Raw genomic sequence first — 21,899 nt, forward strand, 5'->3', positions numbered from 1 at the left:
ACTGCTAAGCGTGATGGCCACACGGGCTCGGGCTGTGCTTGTAAACCAGCTGTTCTGGAAGGACAGCCTTGGGCCCGCCTTCCCTTACAAGGCAACCAAAATTGGCTTCAGGCACTTTTCATTTTCTTTCTCTCTGTCTTTTTTTTTTTTCTTTCATCGAGTTTAGGAAATCACGCTGTCCAACCAATCTTCAAGCTCTTCCTCAGTAACATTTCTGGATATACTCGGTTGCTCAGATGCCACGTTCTTTCCTTCCAACGCAGACGGTTTTGCAGGTTCTAAAAAAATAAAAGCAACGTTAACAACTTCACGTTAGTGCCAGAACCGAGGGTTAACGCTTCCCTGGGGTTTGATCCATGCTGGAAATCGGCCAAATTCTGACTTTGCTCACGATAAGGGGAAACGTTCTATTATTTTCCTGCTCCCTAAGAAGATCCAGTAATACCTAAACGAATTCATGAATGGAGTAGAGATTTGCTCTTCTATTTATTTGGATGATGAATTTCACAGTTCACTAGTTTTTTTTTTTAAAAGACTAACAGCTTAGTTTCCTGGAAACGAAAGCCATTAAAGGGTCCTGAATGCAGTGTATGGACGGGGCAGTCACTAGGCCTCTCCCTGTCAGATGGCCCGCCATCTAACAGAACATGCACAAATGAGGAAGTCTTCTTTTGTTAAAAAACAAAACAAAACAAAAAAAACAACCAAGATTGAAATAGCAAAGCAAGAAGCACAAAGAACTGATCAACAGGCCTGTTCAGACAGTCGATTAAAAGGTCTGCTGCTGCACAGCTGAGGCCACGGGTATCGAAATGCCTTTTACAGCACGAGTTCAATTTGCAGCCCCGGGTTTAAGATTGCAATCAGGCAGGTAGCAGCTTTGGAAGCCCAGTATATCGAGTGAGAGCAATGTTGTCAGAAAGGTCAGCTCAGGGGGAAGCAGAGACGTGAGCACAGAAATAGATGTCAGTGGACAAGGCCAGATCGATGTCAGACACTGATGAAGATGTGTAGGGATGTGACAGAGGTGAAGCTAATTCTCAGAAAAACACCAGAATCGAGAAGATGGATGGGGAATAAAAGGAAAACCATACCTGTTTCTTCTTGGGCCACCTCCTCATCTTTCTCAGATTCCAGGTCCTGAGCTGTCTGGTCTGCTAAGATGTCACCTCTCTCTTTTACAGACGCATCTAAATTAAGCAGCAGATCTAGTTCTTCTTCCAAATCGTCTGCTGCCGACTGCAGTGGGGAAGCGGGGTCCTGAGAACCCTTGGAAGGGCCCGGTCCTAGGCTGTCTTTACCCAGGTACATGGGGCAGCCAGCGGCAGCAGATTTCAGCTCAGAGATGGACCCCTTTCCTCCAGGCCCCAAGGGCCCCTTTAACTGCATCCCTAGTCCCTTGCCATCGTTATTTCTCTTTGGTTTCACCTGAGGAAGCTCTAAAGGAAGGGCAGTCTGAAAGAGAAGCGCAGTATCTGAGTTAATGTGAGTCCTGCCATATTTGCTCAAGCAGAAATTAAAGCAAAGGAAGCCATCAGACTTTGTGGAGTAGGAAACTCAATTCAGACGGGAAGGTCACAAAGTGTCTCCATCCAGGTCCTGCCAGCACCCCTCTTACTGCTGCAGGGGTAAGTGTGGGAGCCCTCCCTACCGTGCCCACCTCAGCCATGTGCCAACCTGCTCAGAGCTGAAATCAAAAGGGCTGTGCACTCCTGTCACCAGCCTGAGAAAGGACAGTCCTGGAGGTCTCTGTGAATGTATACTTAAGCCTGCGACGAGGCAAACGTTTGTAAGAAGTCACGGAGAAGTAATTAGCAAGTCGGATCCGTTCGCTGTAGTAAGATGCACAAACACAGCAGATGAAGGAGCAAACGCACCGAGAAAAGGATGACCCTTAGTAACGTTATCTGAGTAAAAATTGCCAGACAGGGAAGAAAACATTCCATTTGATTACATTTGTAAAAACGCCCCCAACAGGCAGAACTAATCTTGAGTCTGAGAAGTCAGGATAGTGGTCTTAGGGAAGTACTGCCTCGGGGGGTGGGGGGAGGTTCTGGGTGGCGGCGGCGTTCTGATCCTTGATCTGCATGTGTAAAGACTTACGCACGCACTTCTCTATACGTTATAATTTAATAAAGTTAAACCCTCCCCCCAGGTGACTGTAATGTAGAGGAAGGCTGAGAACCACGGTTCTGGAGGGAGGCCTGTGGTGACCAGGCTGGCATCAGTGGGTAGGTTCAGAAGGAGGGTCAGCTGCTGTTGGAGGTGTTGTCCCCTTATTTGTACATTTAAGCACCCTGAGCAGATCCAGTTTGCTAATAGCTCCTCAGGGCTTTTAAGACCGCGTGGCTTTACACAGGAGCTTCAATATTCATCCAGCACTGTCAGTGTGCAGGGCGAAGATGGGATGTGGTCCCCTGTTCTAATCCTGGAATCATTCAGCTGGTCTGCACTGGCTGGCTGGCATTGTCTTTGTTAACTCCCCGGGTGAGTCTAACATGCAAACACAGTTGAGAATAACCGCTCTACCTCATGAGAGGAGTGGGAAAACCTGGCTAGCTGGTTAAAAGTTACTATTTACAAAAGTACAATTATTTTATATCTTTCCTCTGAGGCCTGCCTCTGACAACGTCATCCTTCACTTTCAAATGCTCACAACACTTCCCGTTTCTCTCCTCAATCCTGGGGCCCCCATCACCTTCATCTCAGTGTTTCCCTGATGTGTTCTGTTAACCACTCCTCATTGTGTGGGATCAAACCAAGTATGTCAGGACTTTGACCATCTCTGGACAGCCAGAGGAAGAGGAGTGCTCACCCCATCACTAAGACAAGCCCCAGTACCCCCAAAACACTCCTAAAGAGGTCCCAGGGTGATTCCCCATCAGGGGCAAATGCTATCCTCTCTACTTCTCTGCCCCTAAGTGTCCTCCAGCCCTGAATTCTACTTGCTGCCCTATATTTGACATAAGTGCCACAGAGACAACTGGGTGGACACCCACTGAGCATACCTGCCTATGCTCAGGCTTAGCACCACATTCAACTGCAGAACAAAACTGATCACCTTAGTTGCTGGGATTCTATTGACAACTAGTACTGCCTAGGGTTTCACTTTTTAACAAAATCCCATCTAGCCACAATTCAATTTCAAAGTTCCTTCTGGTATAGCCCTTGGGCCCCTCCTCTCTTAGCCGATTCAATGGCTCCTCTCTCAGCTACCTTACAACTGATATCTCCCAAATTTATATTTCCAACCCTTGATTCTGAACTATAAATTTCTATATCCAACTGACCAATACTTTCACCCTGACATCTCAGAGACACAAACCCATAATGTCCAAGCCTCACCCTTCCTAATACTAGCTACCACTGAGTTGCACAGGCTGGAAAACCTAGAAAATTCTTTCCCTGCTCCCTCTCCATTTCCAGTATTTCACCAAGTCCTGTTAATTTTACTTTTGTAATACACCTCTTGGTAAAGTCCAGTTCCCTGCCATCTCTACCATCATTAGCCTGGTCCAAGCTACAGTATTACTCACCTGAACTGTGCAGTGGCCTCCTAATTTGCCTCCCCTCATCCACTCTACTCTTGCATGGGTGTGCATGCGCAGATTTACCCTAACCACAGACACCCCAATAGAGTCCTCTCTCCATTCTGCAGCCAGAATGTTCTTTGTTACTGTTATTGTTATTAGCACAGTTGTTAATGCAGATCTGATTGGGTCACTCTTCTTTAAATCCCAACTCAAATGTTCTTATACTTTGGATCTCGGCTTATCTGTCACTTCTTCAGGAAAGCCATTCCTAATCACACCAAAGTCGATCAGGTTCACTATTACATATTCTCACAGCATACTGTCCTTCCCCTTCACAGGACTTATAATTTGATAACTTGATCAATACCCGTCTTTCCCAATAGATTAAGCTCCATGAGGGCAGGAACCATGCCTGTCTGTTCACCACGGTAACCTTAGTGCCTAACACAAAGCCTGGCACATAAACATTTTGAGTACAATACAAGGCAGACTCTATACTTTTAAATTTCATTCAATTCTATTACATTTGATCCTTTAAAATGTTTCAAATACAAAATGAAAAAAAAAAAACCTTTAAAAAGTATTTCATTCTCCCTCAAAACTTTATGAAATTCTACCTGATACAAAACGCTCAGCTTGATGAAAGGAAAAGCTGAGTCTGAACCATCCTGCAGGGGGATATTTTTCATTCTTCTTCTTCTCCTGCCCTAATTCATACCAGCCTCAGGATGCTGTCAGGGTTTTTACCTGGACCAATTCAGCAGCAACATTGAGTCGGAGTGAGAGAGGCAGTTCTTGAAGGGCTCGAACCAATGACTCACAGTCCACATAAAATGCTGAATTCTATATAAAAAAAAAAAAAAGATAGATTATTGATCAAGATGATTACATATGGGGCTTCCCTGGTGGCGCAGTGGTTGAGAGTCCGCCTGCCGATGCAGGGGACACGGGTTCGTGCCCCGGTCCGGGAGGGTTCCGCATGCCGCGGGGCGGCTGGGCCCGTGAGCCGTGGCCGCTGAGCCTGCGCGTCCAGAGCCTGTGCTCCGCAACGGGAGAGGCCACAACGGTGAGAGGCCCGCGTGCCGCAAAAAAAAAAAAGAAAAAAAAAAAAGATGATTCATATGACCTTTCAGAAATAAAAGAGCACAAGACGATAGGTAGTAACTGTAAATAAATCATCTGTTACTTTTAGCTGGGAGTAATCAGATCATAAATCACACTTGAGATGGTTCTAATTTCTACCATCTCTGCATTAAGATAAGCAAAACCAAAAGCACCTTCCTGAGCCACAGCTCAGGCTGCCAGAGCAGCAGCAGGGTGGTGATCACCTCACATCAAGGCTGCACGGAAACCTGGAACCTGCGGATGCTCTTGGAATTACTGAAAAAAATTCAAAGCACTTAATGAAATCTAACTGGACATCTCCCCCCAGATTCAGATGGCTGGCCTTCAGGAGAGCAGGGCAGAGCTGTCTCAGCAGTCAGATGGGGAGGACAGGCACAGCCAAAGAAGCCCACGAGGCATACGCTTCTCTCTCTTCCAACCAGAAAGCAGAGGATGGAAACTTACCCTCCAGCTGGTAGCACTTTGTGTGAGGCCAACACTATAAGTCCCTTGAACTCCCTTCCCGTGCACAGACGCAAAATCCCATCCAGGCAATGCCCTCGCAAATTTGACCATGTCTGAGAAAACGTTCCAGGCTATCGCATGACCCCTAACGGCTGTTTCTAGGTGCCCCGGCCACCCAAGAGAAGGAAAAACTAAAAGGTGGCTGCCACATTAGAGGCAGATACCACGGACCACCTTGTCTACCAAGGACTATCACAGACCCAGGTAGAACCATGACTTACGCTGCAATCACTGATTTCAAGTTAGAGAACAACACCCAGGGGTCATGGAGTCTAATCTCTCTTCCACTGTAAGGATGCCTTGGGTAGATGGGTTTATAATGACTGGAGGTGGGGAGTCATTCCTGGTGCTCTCAAGTAGAGCGCCAACACTAAATGCAGACCCACTCAAACCCCTGAGCCTCACAACAGCAGTACACAGGGGTCAAAAGAAGCAATACAGCTTTTCAACTGCCCTTCTGAAAGTTTCCGGAGATGGCTAGCTCTAAGGTAAGCAAGGTTGGCAGCAGCAGATGTGGCCCCTCACCCTGGAAAAAAAGGAACTTACATCTAAAAACACAGAGTATTTAGGGAGCAGGAGAGTGGGAAATGCACTACATGCGCAGGCCTTGCCTCAGTCCTGCATTCAGCACATCAAGTGCTTGATCAAGACCAGCACGGCCAGTCTTTGTTTCGAAGTGTGGAGAAGACCTCTCAAACCACTAGAAAAGTGGGATCCTGAATGCTTATCCCACGAGTAAGTCACCACATTACAAACTGGAAATCTCACCCTTCCCACTGCCAAGGTGTCTGCAAAGTCACCCGGATAGACCCCCTGCTTTCAGCCTATAAAAGAGCAAGAACTTTCCGTCCACGATGCCTGCCAACCATTCACATGCTGCTGTCTCAGCTCTCTGGAGAAGGCCCGCTGAGACGTGCTGGGGTCCAGCTAGAAGTGCCCAAACTTCCTCCCCACTTTTGCATCATGTGTGACACGGCTACAAGGTATATCGTTAACAATGAAAAGTCTGTGAGATCCAGAGAATGGCCAGGCTGTGCTTATGTGCTGAGTCCCAAGTGATGGACCTTCAGCTGCTGGAGTGTCTCCTTTCCCCACGTCTCCAATTCCCACCCACCATCCAAGGCCCAGGTGATAGGGCACCGCCTCCATGAGGACCTCGAGACACTTCAGCCCAGCACAGTGATTTCTCCTCGTCTCCCTGCAGCAGTCCTAGAGCCTAGAACCTACCATCAAACACCACCGTGTAAGAAGACTTCCCCTTTTTTGTCACCAGTTTGTCCGCTAAAGGGCTACAGCTGAAGGCCTTAGATATAAAGGGAGCTGAAGTGAATTGCTTGTAATAGTAAAGTGTGAATTTGAAAATAGATTTAATTGGAATAACCACCATGAATTAGCTTTTTTGCTCCATGTTGTAAATAACTGGTGGGTCATCTCTGCCCAGAGAGCCCCATCCCCACATCCACCTGGCCAACGCTGACAGTCACTCACAGTTGGAGCACGCAGCCTGGCCACCCCAGCGCCCCCTCCTCTCCTGCAGACTCGGAGGCTGGGGGCAGGAGGCCAGCCGTGACTGTTAGAACAAAGTCCCTCCAACCCCACTTCTCCGCCATCAGTGTGCGCACAGACTCGGTGGTGAGAATCTATTCCTGAAGGTTCCTCCCTGTCCAGGAAGCCAATCAGACTCCGAGTCTCAGTGTCTGTGTAAAGGTACACCATTTGGTGAGGAACGAACCTACTAGAAACTCCACTTACAGCCTCTGATCAGACCATTGCACCTTCCTCGAGAGCTACAGCACTCACTGTGCACATTCATTTGGGTACTCAGGGACCACGGGGACACTTTACAGTGGAAGTGCCCAGATCAAGTGACACTTTAGAGAAAGCTGGGGCGCTTTCCATGTACAGAGCATCAGGCCTCATTCAGAACTGCGCTCTCAGGGGTGGGCCTGAGTGTCTGTTCCCTTAAGAGCCACGCACTCAGGAACCACGGCGTGCCACCCAGTGCTCAGTGGTTGCTCGAGGAAGCTCTACTGACTAAATAAGTCACTAGTCAACACAACTGAAAAATGGAATGAAAAAAAAAGCTTCAGATGATTTTCAAAAAATAATGGACCTATTTTTTTCACCCTCAGTTCTCCTCCCACCCATTCCCTCCTCACATGTCCCCACACTGTCCAAAGGACAGGTCTGAAAACGCCATTCATGGACTGAAGGGACCAACTCCCCTGCGGTAATGGGGCCAACACGGCTGAAGCAGGGACCCTGACTGCCAGGCCACCTTCCCCTCACCCTGCATGTGAGCCACAGAGACACGAAGGCAAGTCACAGGGACAGCACTGGGCCCTCTCCCATCAGGGTGCCGTTTGGGGCCTCCGCCAGGACCCACTGGCAAACTCTTCACTGCTTCATGTCACTGGCTGTGCTGGGGACAGAGGAGCACATGAGGAACAACTGATAGATAGACAGGTAGATAGACAGATTCTTCTCTTCTTTTTCTCTCTCAAGTAAGCAAAAATAAAGAGAACCGAGTGAGGAGAGATGTGGGACACTAAACAGTGCCGGTGGCGAAGTGATGAATTCAGTTTGGGTGCGTCCTACTAATACCTCAACTCAAGATGCTCACAATCAAGCTTGCCTTCTCTCGCTCCATCAATCCTCACCTCATCAGCGTGCTGGGAAGCTTAGCGCCCCTGCGAATCTTTCTTGTCCTCACGTCTCACGTCTGGCCCGTGATGCAATCTACCACGTCCTCCAGTCCCATCTGCCAGTGAACCGTCTTCCCTCTCACGGCCCATGCTGTCGGCCCACGTCCCCTCCAGTTCACCCAACGTAATATCCTCCTACCTGCTCTCCCAGCCTCCAGCCTCTGACCTCTTCAGTCCCTCCTTCCCAATATTGCGGAGGTCCAGTCTAGCCATTTCCATTGTCTTGCTAAACAGTAATAAGTAACAGTAGTAATAAGAGCTAATTTTGAGTGTTTCCTCTGTGTCAGGAACTGTACAGAAAGACTTTTATTTATAATCTAATATAATCCTCATGACAACTCTGAGTTACATTTTATTATTAGTTCCATTTTCCAGATGAGAACTAGTATTTACGCTCAGGTTTGCGTCTCTGAAGTCTATGCTCTGACCCACAGGCTAAACTGCCCCTAGATAAAAATGAAGACCAGGGCTTCCCTGGTGGCGCAGTGGTTGAGAGTCCGCCTGCCGATGCAGGGGACACGGGTTCGTGTCCCGGTCCGGGAAGATCCCACATGCCACAGAGCGGCTGGGTCCGTGAGCCATGGCCACTGAGCCTGCGCGTCCGGAGCCTGTGCTCTGCAACGGGAGAGGCCACAACAGTGAGAGGCCTGCGTACCGCAAAGAAAAAAAAAAAAGAAGACCAAACCACTGGTACTAAGTGGCCCAGACCCACCCTGGAAGCCGCCTCTTCTGAGAATCCACACTCCAGCTACACTCCAGCTATGCTCCCAACTCTGGGCATAGCCTGGTCTTTCAGATCTCATCATTCTCCTGTTGTTCACCAGACAGAACCTACCAGAACATACTCATCCACCAAGGCCCATTCAAATGATCTTTATCCCATGCTCCTACTCTCAATCACTTCCAGCCCAAAGCAGCTTTCTCCCACAGTATTATGTTCACTCATTTATTATACCACTTAATTTATGTTGCATTCTTTTTCATTTATCATGTAAATATTTACCATCCATCTAGTATGTGTCAGCCACTGTGCTAAGGTAAGGGGCCTAGGGCGATGAACCAGCATGGTCTCTGTCTCATTCATCTTCCAATAAGCTACATCTAATAAAATATCTAATAAAGAACATGTGTTTTGATAAATAAAGAACCTTAGAATTATCTGAAACTCTCAGGGTAACAAAATGTTCTCTGATAGCCAACATGGTGCAAAGGAGTTGAAATGGGAGTTGTTTGGCTTTCACTGAATTCCTCCATGATCTGTGTTCGTCTGTTTACAACTTGTGCTAGAATTCTAAACCATACTCAGGTACATGCCCCAACAGACCCAAGCAAAAACAAATATTTTTAATTCCCAAATTTTTCTATATTATAAAACATACTCTTTGTACAGGAACAGGAAGTCATTTTACAAGTCACTTCCCTCCCCTCTGTCTTTAGGTCAATGTCCGTCCCAAACAACTGAACGTGAAGCCAGCCCACCTGGGGGTGTGAGCCACCTACTGTGTGCGTACTGAGCTGACAGCGGAATGGGGAGGAAGGTCCCGCCCTTTATCCGTCAGGTCTGCTGCCCGGTCTCCTGTCTGAAGCTGTGGGCAGGCTGTCTGATCACTGTATCAGATAGTATGCTCCAGCCCCGGAGTCGAAAGCAAATGCCACGCCAGCACTTACTCATCCTCTGTGCATTTTAAAAAGGGTGAGAATACCTGTCGTCTCTCGTACGGAAAGGTTCAGTGAAATCCTGCCTGGAGAATCATCAAAACTCCTTGGGAGGAAAATATGGCAGCAATACAAAGCAAATAAAGTGTGTGGGTGCTATGGATTCACTGAAAGACTTCTATGATACTTGTTCTTATTTTATAGCTTTATTCTCCTAATTATAGAAGAAGAGTTATTTAAAACTATAAAGTTAAGGATTTTCTTACCTAACACCAAAAACAGTGTGGGAGAAATAAATTAATTCTCAAGCCTAAGATGAATTTTCACAGAAAGGGAAAAGAAGGAAGGCCAAATGGCAAAGAAATCCACTCAAAATCGTGACTATAAACTTTCAGCCCTACAACCCAGTCTATATGAACTATAGTCATATATGAGCTATATAAGTAGTTCACATAGATGCCCAGGTATAAAGGTCAACTCTGGCTCCAAGAGCTTGTATAATTTAAGCTCCCTGAAAACTTTCTGAGCAATTTAGGTCACTGAGGCTGAACTGTACATGAATGACTAGACTCTCCTCTATGTGAAGTCTCCATCGCAACAACAATGTGAAAGGTGCTGGTCTCCAGCCTTGAGAAGAGCCAATCCACATTCCAGACAGAGCTTCACCTTACCTGTTTGGGGCAGGAAGCTTCACTATCCCACTCTTTCTCCTCGGCAAACCGGAACTGTGAGAAGGAGTCCCCTGGGAATAGAAAAAACATACAATTTTATGTCAAAGCTAAAAGGAAAACATTCAGTTCTCTCAATTTCCCTTTGGGAGTAAAAGTGCTGTTTCTGAAGAGCTGACCATCCCAAACTCAGTGATATCATTGAATAGAAGGTCCTGGCTTCCGCATCTTTCCACATCACCTGTGCATAGTGGGTACTTGAAAATACTACTGGCAACTGTATTCACTGCTTCATTCAACTCTCAATAAGCCACCATCCTACATGCTTCTTGAGAGACAACTGAACAGTCCAGGCCTGCAAACATGGCCATCTCCCCATATTTAGCATATTTTCATCTCATCTGCTTAATATATGCAAGGAAACTTACATTTATGATGTTGGGGGTGGGCATAAGCAGAAAAGGAAGGAGAAAAACAGAACTGAAGGAAAGCAGTTCTCAACTGATCCACAATATGACAGACTTAAAATATCTCTTTGAGGCGAGGTTACCAATCTGAACCATCACTCTAAAAATCACCTGGTTAGAATGTCAGATACAAAATAAAACTCAAAGAATGTGCATTAGATTAGTTAATGTGAATCATGGTGCACTGCTCTGAGCTCTTGGAATAAAGGAAAATGAATCAAGACAAACAAGCTTGACGGACGATTCCGTACAGCGAGCTTTGACACAAAGCTTATTTTGTAAATATGTACTCATCTGGTTATTTGCATTAAGAATAGCCAATTTATAAAGAATTACTTTTCCACCTAGCTTTCAGGATCCTCCAGAATGTGATCCTACCTCATTAACCCACATTTGCTTCCTATTTCTTGACTTCCTGCCCCCGAGAGCCTCTTTTCACATTCTGAACATACTTCATTTTCTACCCTATCCTCATTTCTTTTTTAATCCTTCTCCCTTGTCGGGAAGGCCCACACACTTCTACCCATTCATATCCTATTTATACTTTAAGACTCAGGTACAGGCCCACTTTCTCCTCCTATGATATCTCTCAGGTTATTTAACCATAGAATCCATTCTTTACTTCTAACTTAAAAGAGGGGGAAAAGAACTGAAGAATCCTGAATTAAAGAGACAAAGACAAAATCAGAATCTACACCATACCCCCAGCACTTCCAAAACACATGGATCATAACATTTTAACACTTGACAAGATCAAATTCTAGGTAAAAAAGACCAAGAACATCACTCTTTATCATGAGAAAGGGTAAAATCACTACCATTAGTCATTGGCAAATCAACCTTGATCCCTCAAAAATTATGATATAAAGAACCTGAGTAATATAATTAATAATGTCTTGTCTGTGCACGTGGATGTATAAGTGTATTGTGATTATATGTGGGTAGTTTATAAATATTTGTGCAATATTAACATTTTAAAAGGACAATAGAAAGGCTACAAAAAACCTTTTAAAAAATCCTAAAATGTAGCAGTTAGACAAACCATATTTGCTGGTGATAAACATTTGTAGCACATATAGGCAAAGAGCCTGTCTCTTACATACAAAGAGAGCTTTTGCAAATCAACCAGAACAAAACCACCTAGTAGGAAAACAGGAAAAGGGGTGAGAATAAGAAAGGAAGTAAGGATCAAGGAGGAATAGGACAGCTTTACAAAGTCTGAGGCAAAGCAGTGAATCAGCTCAATCTCTGATTCTGACTAAAAGAAGCAAAAGTTAATCCTTTTTGGAGGAAAATGACATTATCAATAACCTAGAATTATCTCTACTATATTTTATACACAGTATCCAAAATTCAGGTGTATCAGGAGATGAGACCAAGATGACAGAAAACTAAGAGAGAGGGGAAAACAAACAAACAAAACCCAATCAAAAAATGGACAGAAGACCTAAATAGACATTTCTCCAAAGAAGACATACAGATGGCCAAAAAGCACATGAAAAGACGCTCAACATTGCTAATTATTAGAGAAATGCAAATCAAAACTACAATGAGATATCACCTCATACCAGTCAGAATGGCCATCATCAAAATGTCTATAAACAATAAATGCTGGAGAGGGTGTGGAGAAAAGGAAACCCTCCCACCCTGTTGGTGGGAACGTAACTTGGTGCAGCCACTACAGAGAACAGTATGGAGGTTCCTTAAAAATCTAAGAATAGAATTACCATATAACCCAGCAATCCCACTACCGGGCATATACCCAGAGAAAACCATAATTCAAAAAGACACATAGCGGGCTTCCCTGGTGGCGCAGTGGTTGGGAGTCCGCCTGCCGATGCAGGGGTCACGGGTTCGTGCCCCGGTCGGGGAAGATCCCACGTGCCAAGGAGCAGCTGGGCCCGTGAGCCATGGCCGCTAAGCCTGCGCGTCCGGAGCCTGTGCTCCGCAACGGGAGAGGCCACAACAGTGAGAGGCCCACGTATCACAAAAAAAAAAAAAAAAAAAAAAAAGACACATGGTGCCCCAATGTTCATTGCAGCACTATTTACAATAGCCAGGACATGGAAGTAACCTAAATGTCCATCAACAGAGGAATGGATAGAGAAGATGTGGCACATATGTACAATGGAATAATAGCCATAAAAAGGAACAAAACTAGGTCATTTGTAGAGAGGTGGATGTGCCTAGAGACTGTCATACAGAGCGAAGTCAGAAAGAAAAATAAATATCGTATATTAACGCATGTATGTGGAATCTAGAAAAATGGTATAAATGATCTTATTTGCAAAGCAGAAACAGAGACACAGACTTAGAGAACAAACATGGATATCAAGAGTGGGGGTGGGATGAACTGGGAGATTGGGATTGATGTATATACACTATTGATACTGTGTATAAAATAGATAACTAATGAGAATCTACCGTATAGCTCAGGGAACTCTACTCAATGCTCTGTGGTGATCTAAATGGGAAGGAAATCCAAAAAAGAGGGGATATACGTATATGTATAGCTGATTCACTTTTCCCTACAGTAGAAATTAACATAACATTGTAAAGCAACTATACTCCAATAAAAATTAATTAAAAAAAAAACTAAAAATAGAGTTGCCATATGATCCAGCAATCCCACTCCTGGGCATATATCCAGAGAAAACCATAATTCAAAAAGATACATGCACCCCAATGTTCACTGCAGCGCTGTTTACAACAGCCAAGACATGGAGGCCCTAAGGTCCAGTGACAGATGAATGGATAAAGAAGATGTAGTACATATATACAATGGAATATTACTCAGCCATTAAAAAGAATGAAATATGCCATTTGCAGCAACATGGATAGACCTAGAGATTATCATACTAAGTGAAGTCAGAGAAAGACAAATATTATATGATATTGCTTATATGCAGAATCTAAAAAAAAATGATACAAATGAACTTATTTACAAAACAGAAACAGACTCACAGACTTAGAAAACAAACTTATGGTTACCAAAGGGTCGAGGGTTGGGGGGAGGGATAAACTGGGAGTTTGGGATTGACATATAAACACTAGTATATTAAAAATAGATAACTAACAAGGACCTACTATATAGCACAGGGAACTCTGCTCAATATTCTGTAATAACCTAAATGGGAAAAGAATTTGAAAAAGGATATATATATATGTATGTATAAGTGAATCACTTTCCTGTACATCTGAAAATAACACAACATTGTAAATCAACTATAGTCCAATATAAAATAAAAATTTTTTTAAAAAGAGACAATAGAAAAAAATCCAGTTATCAGACCCAGATCTTATGATTTGCAATGTAAAATTTTCAAAAATAGGAAAAACTATACAATCACAATGACATCCGTGAAGTCATTTTTTTTTTCCTTTTCCATTATGGTTTATTACAGGATATTGAATATAGTTCCCTGTGCTATACAGCAGGACCTTGTTGTTTATCTATTTTGTATATATCATTGTTTGTATCTGCTAGTCCCAAACTCCTAATTTATCCCTCCCCCACCCCCTTGCCCTTTGGTAACCATGAGTTTGTTTTCTTTTTGTTTGTTGGTTTTTATAAATTTATTTATTTTTGGCTGTGCTGGGTCTTCATTTCTGTGCACGCGCCTTCTCTAGTTGCAGCCAGCGGGGGCTACTCTTCGTTGTGGTGCACAGGCTTCTCATTGCGGTGGCTTTTCTTGTGGCAGAGCACGGGCTCTAGGCACGTGGGCTCAGTAGTTGTGGCTCGCGGGCTCTAGAGCACAGGCTCAGTATTTGTGGCGCACAGGCTTAGCTGATCCGCAGCATGTGGGATCTTCCCAGACCAGGGATCAAACCTGTGTCCCCTGCATTGGCAGGCAGATTCTTATCCACTGTGCCACCAGGGAAGTCCCCATAAGTTTGTTTTCTATGTCTGTGAATGTTTCCGTTTTATAAATGAATTCATCTGTATCATATTTTAGATTCCACGTAAGTGATATCATATGGTAACTGTCTTTCTCTTTCTGACCATGAAGTCATTCTTGATTGATACAAAATAAAGTATTCACATAAAAAATTCAAAGAAAAGAAGAAAATGTTTGAGAAAAATAAGGTACTTTAAGCACATTTTGTTTATAGTAGTCAAACTCCAAAACAACACAATTTAAAAATCTTAATAAAGTACACAGAGGCTAATTTTGAAAAATAAGCTGGTCAAATGACTATTAAAGAAAGCCAACCTCTCTAATCCTCTCATTGAAGATGAAAGTGTGTCCAGACTTGTCAAAATTATGACTCCTAGAATCAAGAGTACTTCTGGAAAACATGTTACCAAAATTCTCTTCTTATACTGAGACATGTACAGAACAATGGTGGTATTAGTAAACATGCTACTCCTGTATCTTGTACATCAGACATTTGGACGTGCAGGAACAATTGGAGACTTCCATTAAATAAGACAGTGTGGTGCATTCACAATGCATTCAATTCTGCTCCTGCTTTATTCTCTGGCTGAGAGAGTTCCTGTCTCTCACACTAACAGAATGAATCAGAATGAAGAAGTATAGAATGGAACCCAGTGAAGAACAGGGAAAGCCAACTACTGTTGACAATGGAACAAACATGGTGAAATGTGTCTTGCAAGTCATAAGCATTCAAAGTTTTGGTCACACTCACCAGCTGTGTGTTCAGCAAGTAATTACAGCACAGTGTAATGAACAGAACCAGAAAGCATAAAAGGAGTATAACACTTTCCTCCTCCTCCTTCAGCCAAAGACTAATTTCATGATGTATAAGAGGCTGTGGAACTGCCTTGCTGTGTACTTATACCATATCCTCAAACAAGATGGAGAAGAGCTAGTACCTATTACATAGGCTGCTTGAACAACAACAACAAAATCCCATAATATTCTACTTTGCAGATAAGAATACAAAAATAGCAGGCCTGCTAAATCCAATGATTATTTATTAAGAAGTAATTTATTCATTAGAATCTGCTTTAAAAAAGGGGGGGAGGATTTGAACAAAACTGATGTACCTGGAGAGTTCACATTTTTCCTACATAATAAAAAGTCCCATGTCATTCTATTCCAACAAAGCTGAAGTTGGTGTACACGCAGTGAAAGCTGAGATACAGGAGATACTGAAACAATTCTGTATATCTTGAAAGTCAACAACATTGCTCTACTGCCACATTTCTGGAGCCAAAATTAATGATGGATTTTTTTCAATCAACTAATTGTATAAAGCAGCAAAAATATCAGAAAGTTAGATATATGTGATCTTAAGCATGCTTCTGAAAATAATCAGAAAGAATGTTTCGAGCAGTGCACAATGCACATGAAGAGATGTTCAACATCGCTAATTATTAGAGAAATGCAAGTCAAAACTACAATGAGATATCACCTGACACCAGTCAGACTGGCCATGATTTAAAAGTCTACAAATAATAAATGCTGGAGAGGGTGTGGAGAAAAGGGAACCCTCCTACACTGTTGTTGGTGGGAATGTAACTTGGTACAGCCACTATGGAGAACAGTATGGAGGTTCCTTACAAAACTAAAAGTAGAATTGCCATATGATCCAGTAGTCCCACCCCTCGGCATACAACTGGAGGAAACTCTAATTCAAAAAGATACATACACCTCAATGTTCACAGCAGCACTATGTACAATAGCCAAGACATGGAAGCAACCTAAATGTCCATTGACAGATAAATGGATAAAGAAGATGTGGTGTGTGTGTGTACACACACACACACACACACACACACACACACACACACACACACAATGGAATATTACTCAGCCATAAAAAAGAATGAAATAATGTCATTTGCAGCAACATGGATGGACCTAGAGATGATCATACTAAGTGAAGTAAGTCAGACAGAGAAAGACAAATACCATATGATATCACTTATATGTGGACTCTTAAAAAATTGATACAAATAAACTTATTTACAAAACAGAAACAGACTCAGACATAGCGAACAGACTTGTGGTTACCAAAGAGGAAAGGCTGAGGGAGGATAAATTAGGAGTTTGGGATTAGCAGATACAAACTATTATATATAAAATAAACAACAAGGTCCTATTGCATAGCGCAGGGAACTATATTCAACATATTGTAATACACCATAATGGAAAAGAATATGGGAAAAAAAAAGCAGTGCACAATGCTTCAATTTGGGGGACTCCTTCAATGAAACTCATGATCATCAAACAAATCTCCAAGTCTAGCAGTTAATGAGGAGATAAGTCTTCACCTAGCCTATTACCCAGTCTTTAACCAGTTACTCTTAGAGAGGACAAGTTTAATTGCGAGGGGCACCATTACCCTCGACTATTCCGGCAGAACTAGCCAAAGAGTATTGTGCTCTTCTACCCACCTCAGCCAAGCTGCCATCTATTTAGTATCACGAATGTGTAGGATGGTACAGTGACTGCAGGAACAATCTAACAGCAGACAGTGGTGAGCAATGAGAATGCCTGTATATTGTCAAAAGTAAATCCGGCCACTAATAACTTTTATAATAATATTTCAATAGTTTTGCTGAAATTTCAGATTTTTTTCCATGTATTCCAGCACATCCATTCTATGACAGAGATATTTAGCTTTAGCTTCAGCTGAATATGATTCAACACTTGACATTCTGGCCAAAATGTATATTTAATCTGCCTCCAATAGTGAATTACTAACATTCTATGAGATCATTTTAAAAATACAATAGTTTATGTAATGTACAGTATGGTGACTATAGTTAATAATACTGTACTGCATAACTGAAACTTGCTGAGAGTAGATCTTAAAAGTTCTTGGGCTACCCTGGTGGCACAGTGGTTAAGAATCCACCTGCCAATGCAGGGGACACAGGTTTGATCCCTGGCCCGGGAAGATCCCACATGCCGTGGAGCAACTAAGCCTGTGCGCCACAACTACTGAGCCTGCACTCCACAACTACTGAGCCCACACGCCACAACTACTGAAGCCCGCACGCCTAGAGCCCGTGCTCCGCAACAAGAGAAGCCACCGCAATGAGAAGCCCACGTAGCGCAACAAAGAGTAGCCCTATTAGCGCAACGAAGAGAGCCCTGTAGCACAACGAAGAGTAGCCCCCACTCACCCCAACTAGAGAAAGCCCGCGCACAGCAACGAAGACCCAACACAGCCAAAAATAAAAACAAATAAACAAAATTTTTTTTAAAAAGATGTGTGCTTTATTAAATAAAAAAGTTCTCATCACAAGAAAAATAAAATTGTAACTATGTATGGTGATGGATGTTAACTAGACTTAACGTGGTGATCATTTTGCAATATATACAAATGTTGAATCATGATATTGTACACATGAAAATAATGTTATATATCAACTATACCTAAATTTTTTAAAAAATGTAGTTTTATATGTACTGACAAATGGAAAGATGCCCATTATCTCAACTGTTACATGAAAAAAATCAAGTTTTAATACAGTATGAATAAGATATATATATACACACACACATATATACACACACACACCAATGCACATACTATAATATACACATATGTTGTGTATATATCACAGAAATATTAATATATGCATAGAAATAAGTGGAGATCATTAGATAGCTATTTTAAGAATGATTCTCTTTCAGAGGGCGGGATTGAAGGAGACTTCCTTTCTGCATAATACATTTTCCAGTTGAATTTTCCTTTGTAAACAACAAACACATGTTATTTTTGGAACTGAGCCAAACAGAAGTAAGGAACTCTAGAAACAAAGCTGAAACTTCTTAAGGGCAGAGACCATCTCAGAATCCCTTGAAGACAAAACATCCATAGATCTCAAAAGATGGAACACCAGATGTCATTCATTCTAACCCTCACTTTATAGAACAGTAAAGAGCCTCAGGTCAGGACAGACTCAATGGCCTGACCAGCCAGTTAATGGCTGGACACCAAGACCTCTTGGCTCCTAACATTCATTATTATACCTATAACTAACAAAGCTCTTTCCACTATTTCCACTAGGCTTCTCAGCCATCTGAGTTCCCTAGGACAATACAGATACTCAATAAATATTTTATGACATCTGATATACTACTACTACTATTTGACATGCTGACAATGTCTGAAGATTTGAAAATCCAAAAACAAAGAATTCCTCATTTTAGGAAAGGAATCGTTTCAGGGATTCCTTTAAATAAGTACTTTTAAAAAATAAGAGTGTTTTTATAGCCCTCTAAGTATTCTAATAGGGATAGCGTCAGAGAAATAAAGGCGATACACCAACTGTCGCTGTGTGGATGATACCCAGGATTCTCACTCTGCCTAATTTCTCAAAACTAGTCTAACACAAGTCTCAGGATCAGTGACAAAGTGGACACTAAACTTGCTAGAATTCCAAAATACCAACATACTATCAAAAAACTTACACCTGAGTCATAAATAAGACAGCTTTGAATTTTAGGCTTACTCCTTCAGCCGCATCAACAAAAAAGAGCTTCCAGCCAAATAAAAGAACTTAACCACAAAGCTCTTCAGTGGAAGTTCAGGTGGGATGACAAGGAACAATCTTTATCTGGGCAAAGAAACCTGCAAAGACTTTTGGTTTCAACAATACAGATCAGATGTATACAAAGAGTGAGTACGAAAGATGGAAAATGTGCCCAAGCCTAAAAATACCCAGTTCCAATGATTTGGGAGTGGCAATTCCCATAACTGACATCTGTCCTAGGTATTTGGATCTTTTCCTTATAAAACTGGCCCAGACCGTTGTGGTGCGTCCTTTCGGAAACCAGCTCTAGAAAGCAAGAGGAACGTAGCACTGTTTCTGGATGAGTACTTCATGTTAAGCTCCATTTTCCTGGCTCTTCTTTATCATGATCACCTTCCTTTAAATCCTCCACAGCCCTTAGAATATGCCCTTAACCAGGACACCATGTCTACGGGAAATCACAACTTTATAGGTTGACAGGTTCACAATCTTCATAGAAAGACACTATGTCTCAATGGTCAACACCATGGCTGCTATAGAAAATGAAACATACCCTTTCTTCTCTCTGAATTTCTCTAGCTCATCTATGGGACATGGCATATTTGGAAGGTCCAGGTAGATCCTAAGTCCATAGGCTGACACAGATCAATCCAGAGACAATCTACAGTTCAGCCTACAGGGTATACAAAGTCCTTACTACCCCCCACTTTCTAGCTTCTACGGATGAGCCTTTCTAGATGCAGATGTCAAGCACTTCAATATTTACCCTAAAACAAAGCAACAGCTAACATTTTGGTCTTTGTGAGGAAGATCATACAAGCCATGATGAATTTAAAAAGTTAGGTTGAGCCAAAAGAACATGAGAGGTAAGAAAATTCTCTCCTGCTAAACAGTGACCTATAATTAGCTTTCTCACCAGGTGTGCAGCCCCAAAGGCCCCTGAGCATCAAATATCCACATTGAGCATAATAGGATGTGCCTATCTTCCCAATACCCCTAAAAAGTGCTTCCCCATCTGCATGGATTATGTTGAAGGAAAAGCCAAATATACTCGGGTACCACAGAAGGGTTCTAGGCTTTATGAGTGAAGCAAGATGCTGACATTCTGGAATTTAGAATCTAACTTGTTTTCCCCAAAATAGTTGGCAAATCTTCTGTGTTAACCCTGTACTACAGCAGACAATCTAGTAAAATTTCTCGGATCGATGGTTTTCAGAAACAAGGCCAACATCAAACCCTGGCACAGAGCTCCAAGACGACAGCAGATTTTTAGACAAGGCCGAATAAATAATATAAAGATGAATCCTCAACACTCATGGTGTATATTTCCTCAAAAAGTGTTTAGTCCACCTAACAGCTTGTTTTTTATTTATAACCTACCTGACACCCCACATGTTGACTTTGTCGGTTACTGCAGCTGACGGAACCATCATACATATCATCTGAGGTTCCAGGTCTAACACCTTAAGGAGCAGACTGCCCTTTAGTCCCATGAGCAATCTTGCAAGGGCACACGATTCAATTCCAGAGGGAGTAAGTGAGAAAGAAAAATCAGATCAATGCCAAATCGTCATTATCTGGAAAACAGCCTGTATCAGTAGGATGCCATGCAGATTCAAACACACACTCGCACACACTTCAGTGCAGGACAGAAAAAGCACAGTCCCACTAGGACAACGACATTCTCCAAAGGTCACTGCAAAACTCTCAGTAACTTGGGTCCCACAGTGGAGCCAAACTTTCCCTGAATTTCCTGGCCCACCATCCATTCCTCCTTACAATTCCATTTTCTTTCCTATACTGAGTACTTTTTTGAAAGTCAATTTATCCCTATTACCACTTACATCTCTCAAACATGGTATTTTCTACCTTAATCTGCCCAAGTTTTCTTCTTGCAATTAAAAGTATTCCATCAAGGTGAATGTTAATAATTAAAATCCCCAAACACTAATCCCATGATGAAGCATACGGCTCAAAGCATGTCCTCAGAAAATACTGTGGGGTTTGTGAGAGAAAATGCCTGAAGCCCTTTCTATCAGGAATATGAGGTTGCTTTCAATTTGCTGTTTACTGGCTAAATGTATGCCAGAGACTCATATATTAAGGGATTAAGAAGTCTTACCTATTCTCTTTGATTTGTCTCATTATTTTCTTACTATATGTTAGCTCAGTTCATTGAAATTATCTTTCTGATACTAATTCACATCTTCTTAGTATAAAATCCAAATTCATATACATACCTTTAGCTACTGACTGGCCTTTTCTCTCTCCTACTTCTACTCTCATTCGTAAGATTCCATAAAGTTTTTTTTTAAATCACGTAAGAATTTACTGCCCACAAGCACAGTATTCTTTATAAAATCTCCAACTGGGCAGCTCCAGCAAGCACGAGTAATACCCAAACTGAAGACAGGAGACCATTAGTCAATGTACTTTTTTTGAGGTCAACTCATGTAGGCAACATAAAACCTACTAAAGTTAGTTTTGATTAACTTCTTCATGTCCCAGATCCTTGCTTTTCTTTTTTAAAACTCTTAATTCTAGCTTTCGAGTACGCCTGCAATGAGTCTGGTAAGGCAACATCTCCCCAGAGGAAACTCATGAGCAGAGGCCTCAAGACAGAAGGAAGTTTGGCCATTGGAGGAGCAGAAGGCAAGCCAGTATGACTCGAGCACAGTGAAGGATGAAGAGGCAAGAAGAGAGTGAAGAGAAGGGGGTGAAGAGGTAAGAAGAGAGTGAATTGAAGGCTGGGTCACATTCTTTTTTTTTTTTTTTTTTTTTTTTTT

At 42.5% G+C, this 21,899-nt stretch overlaps 1 protein-coding gene across 1 annotated transcript in view; it reads right to left on the reverse strand.

Moving 5' to 3' along the window:
• Positions 1-115: 115 nt before the first annotated feature.
• Positions 116-21,899, reverse strand: part of AVEN (apoptosis and caspase activation inhibitor) — a 190,977-nt gene continuing 169,193 nt past the window's right edge. Inside the window, exons 3-6 of the mRNA XM_029237023.1 lie at positions 10,195-10,265; positions 4,281-4,376; positions 1,095-1,455; positions 116-278 (exon numbers count right to left, since the gene is read on the reverse strand). Coding sequence (XP_029092856.1) covers positions 163-278; positions 1,095-1,455; positions 4,281-4,376; positions 10,195-10,265 — 644 coding nt within the window. The 3' untranslated portion in view covers positions 116-162. The remainder of the gene's footprint in view (positions 279-1,094; positions 1,456-4,280; positions 4,377-10,194; positions 10,266-21,899) is intronic.

The sequence above is a fragment of the Monodon monoceros genome, unplaced genomic scaffold, assembly GCF_005190385.1.
Source record: "Monodon monoceros isolate NGI ecotype Baffin Bay Population unplaced genomic scaffold, NGI_Narwhal_1 Super_Scaffold_21, whole genome shotgun sequence".
Lineage (NCBI taxonomy): Eukaryota > Metazoa > Chordata > Mammalia > Artiodactyla > Monodontidae > Monodon > Monodon monoceros.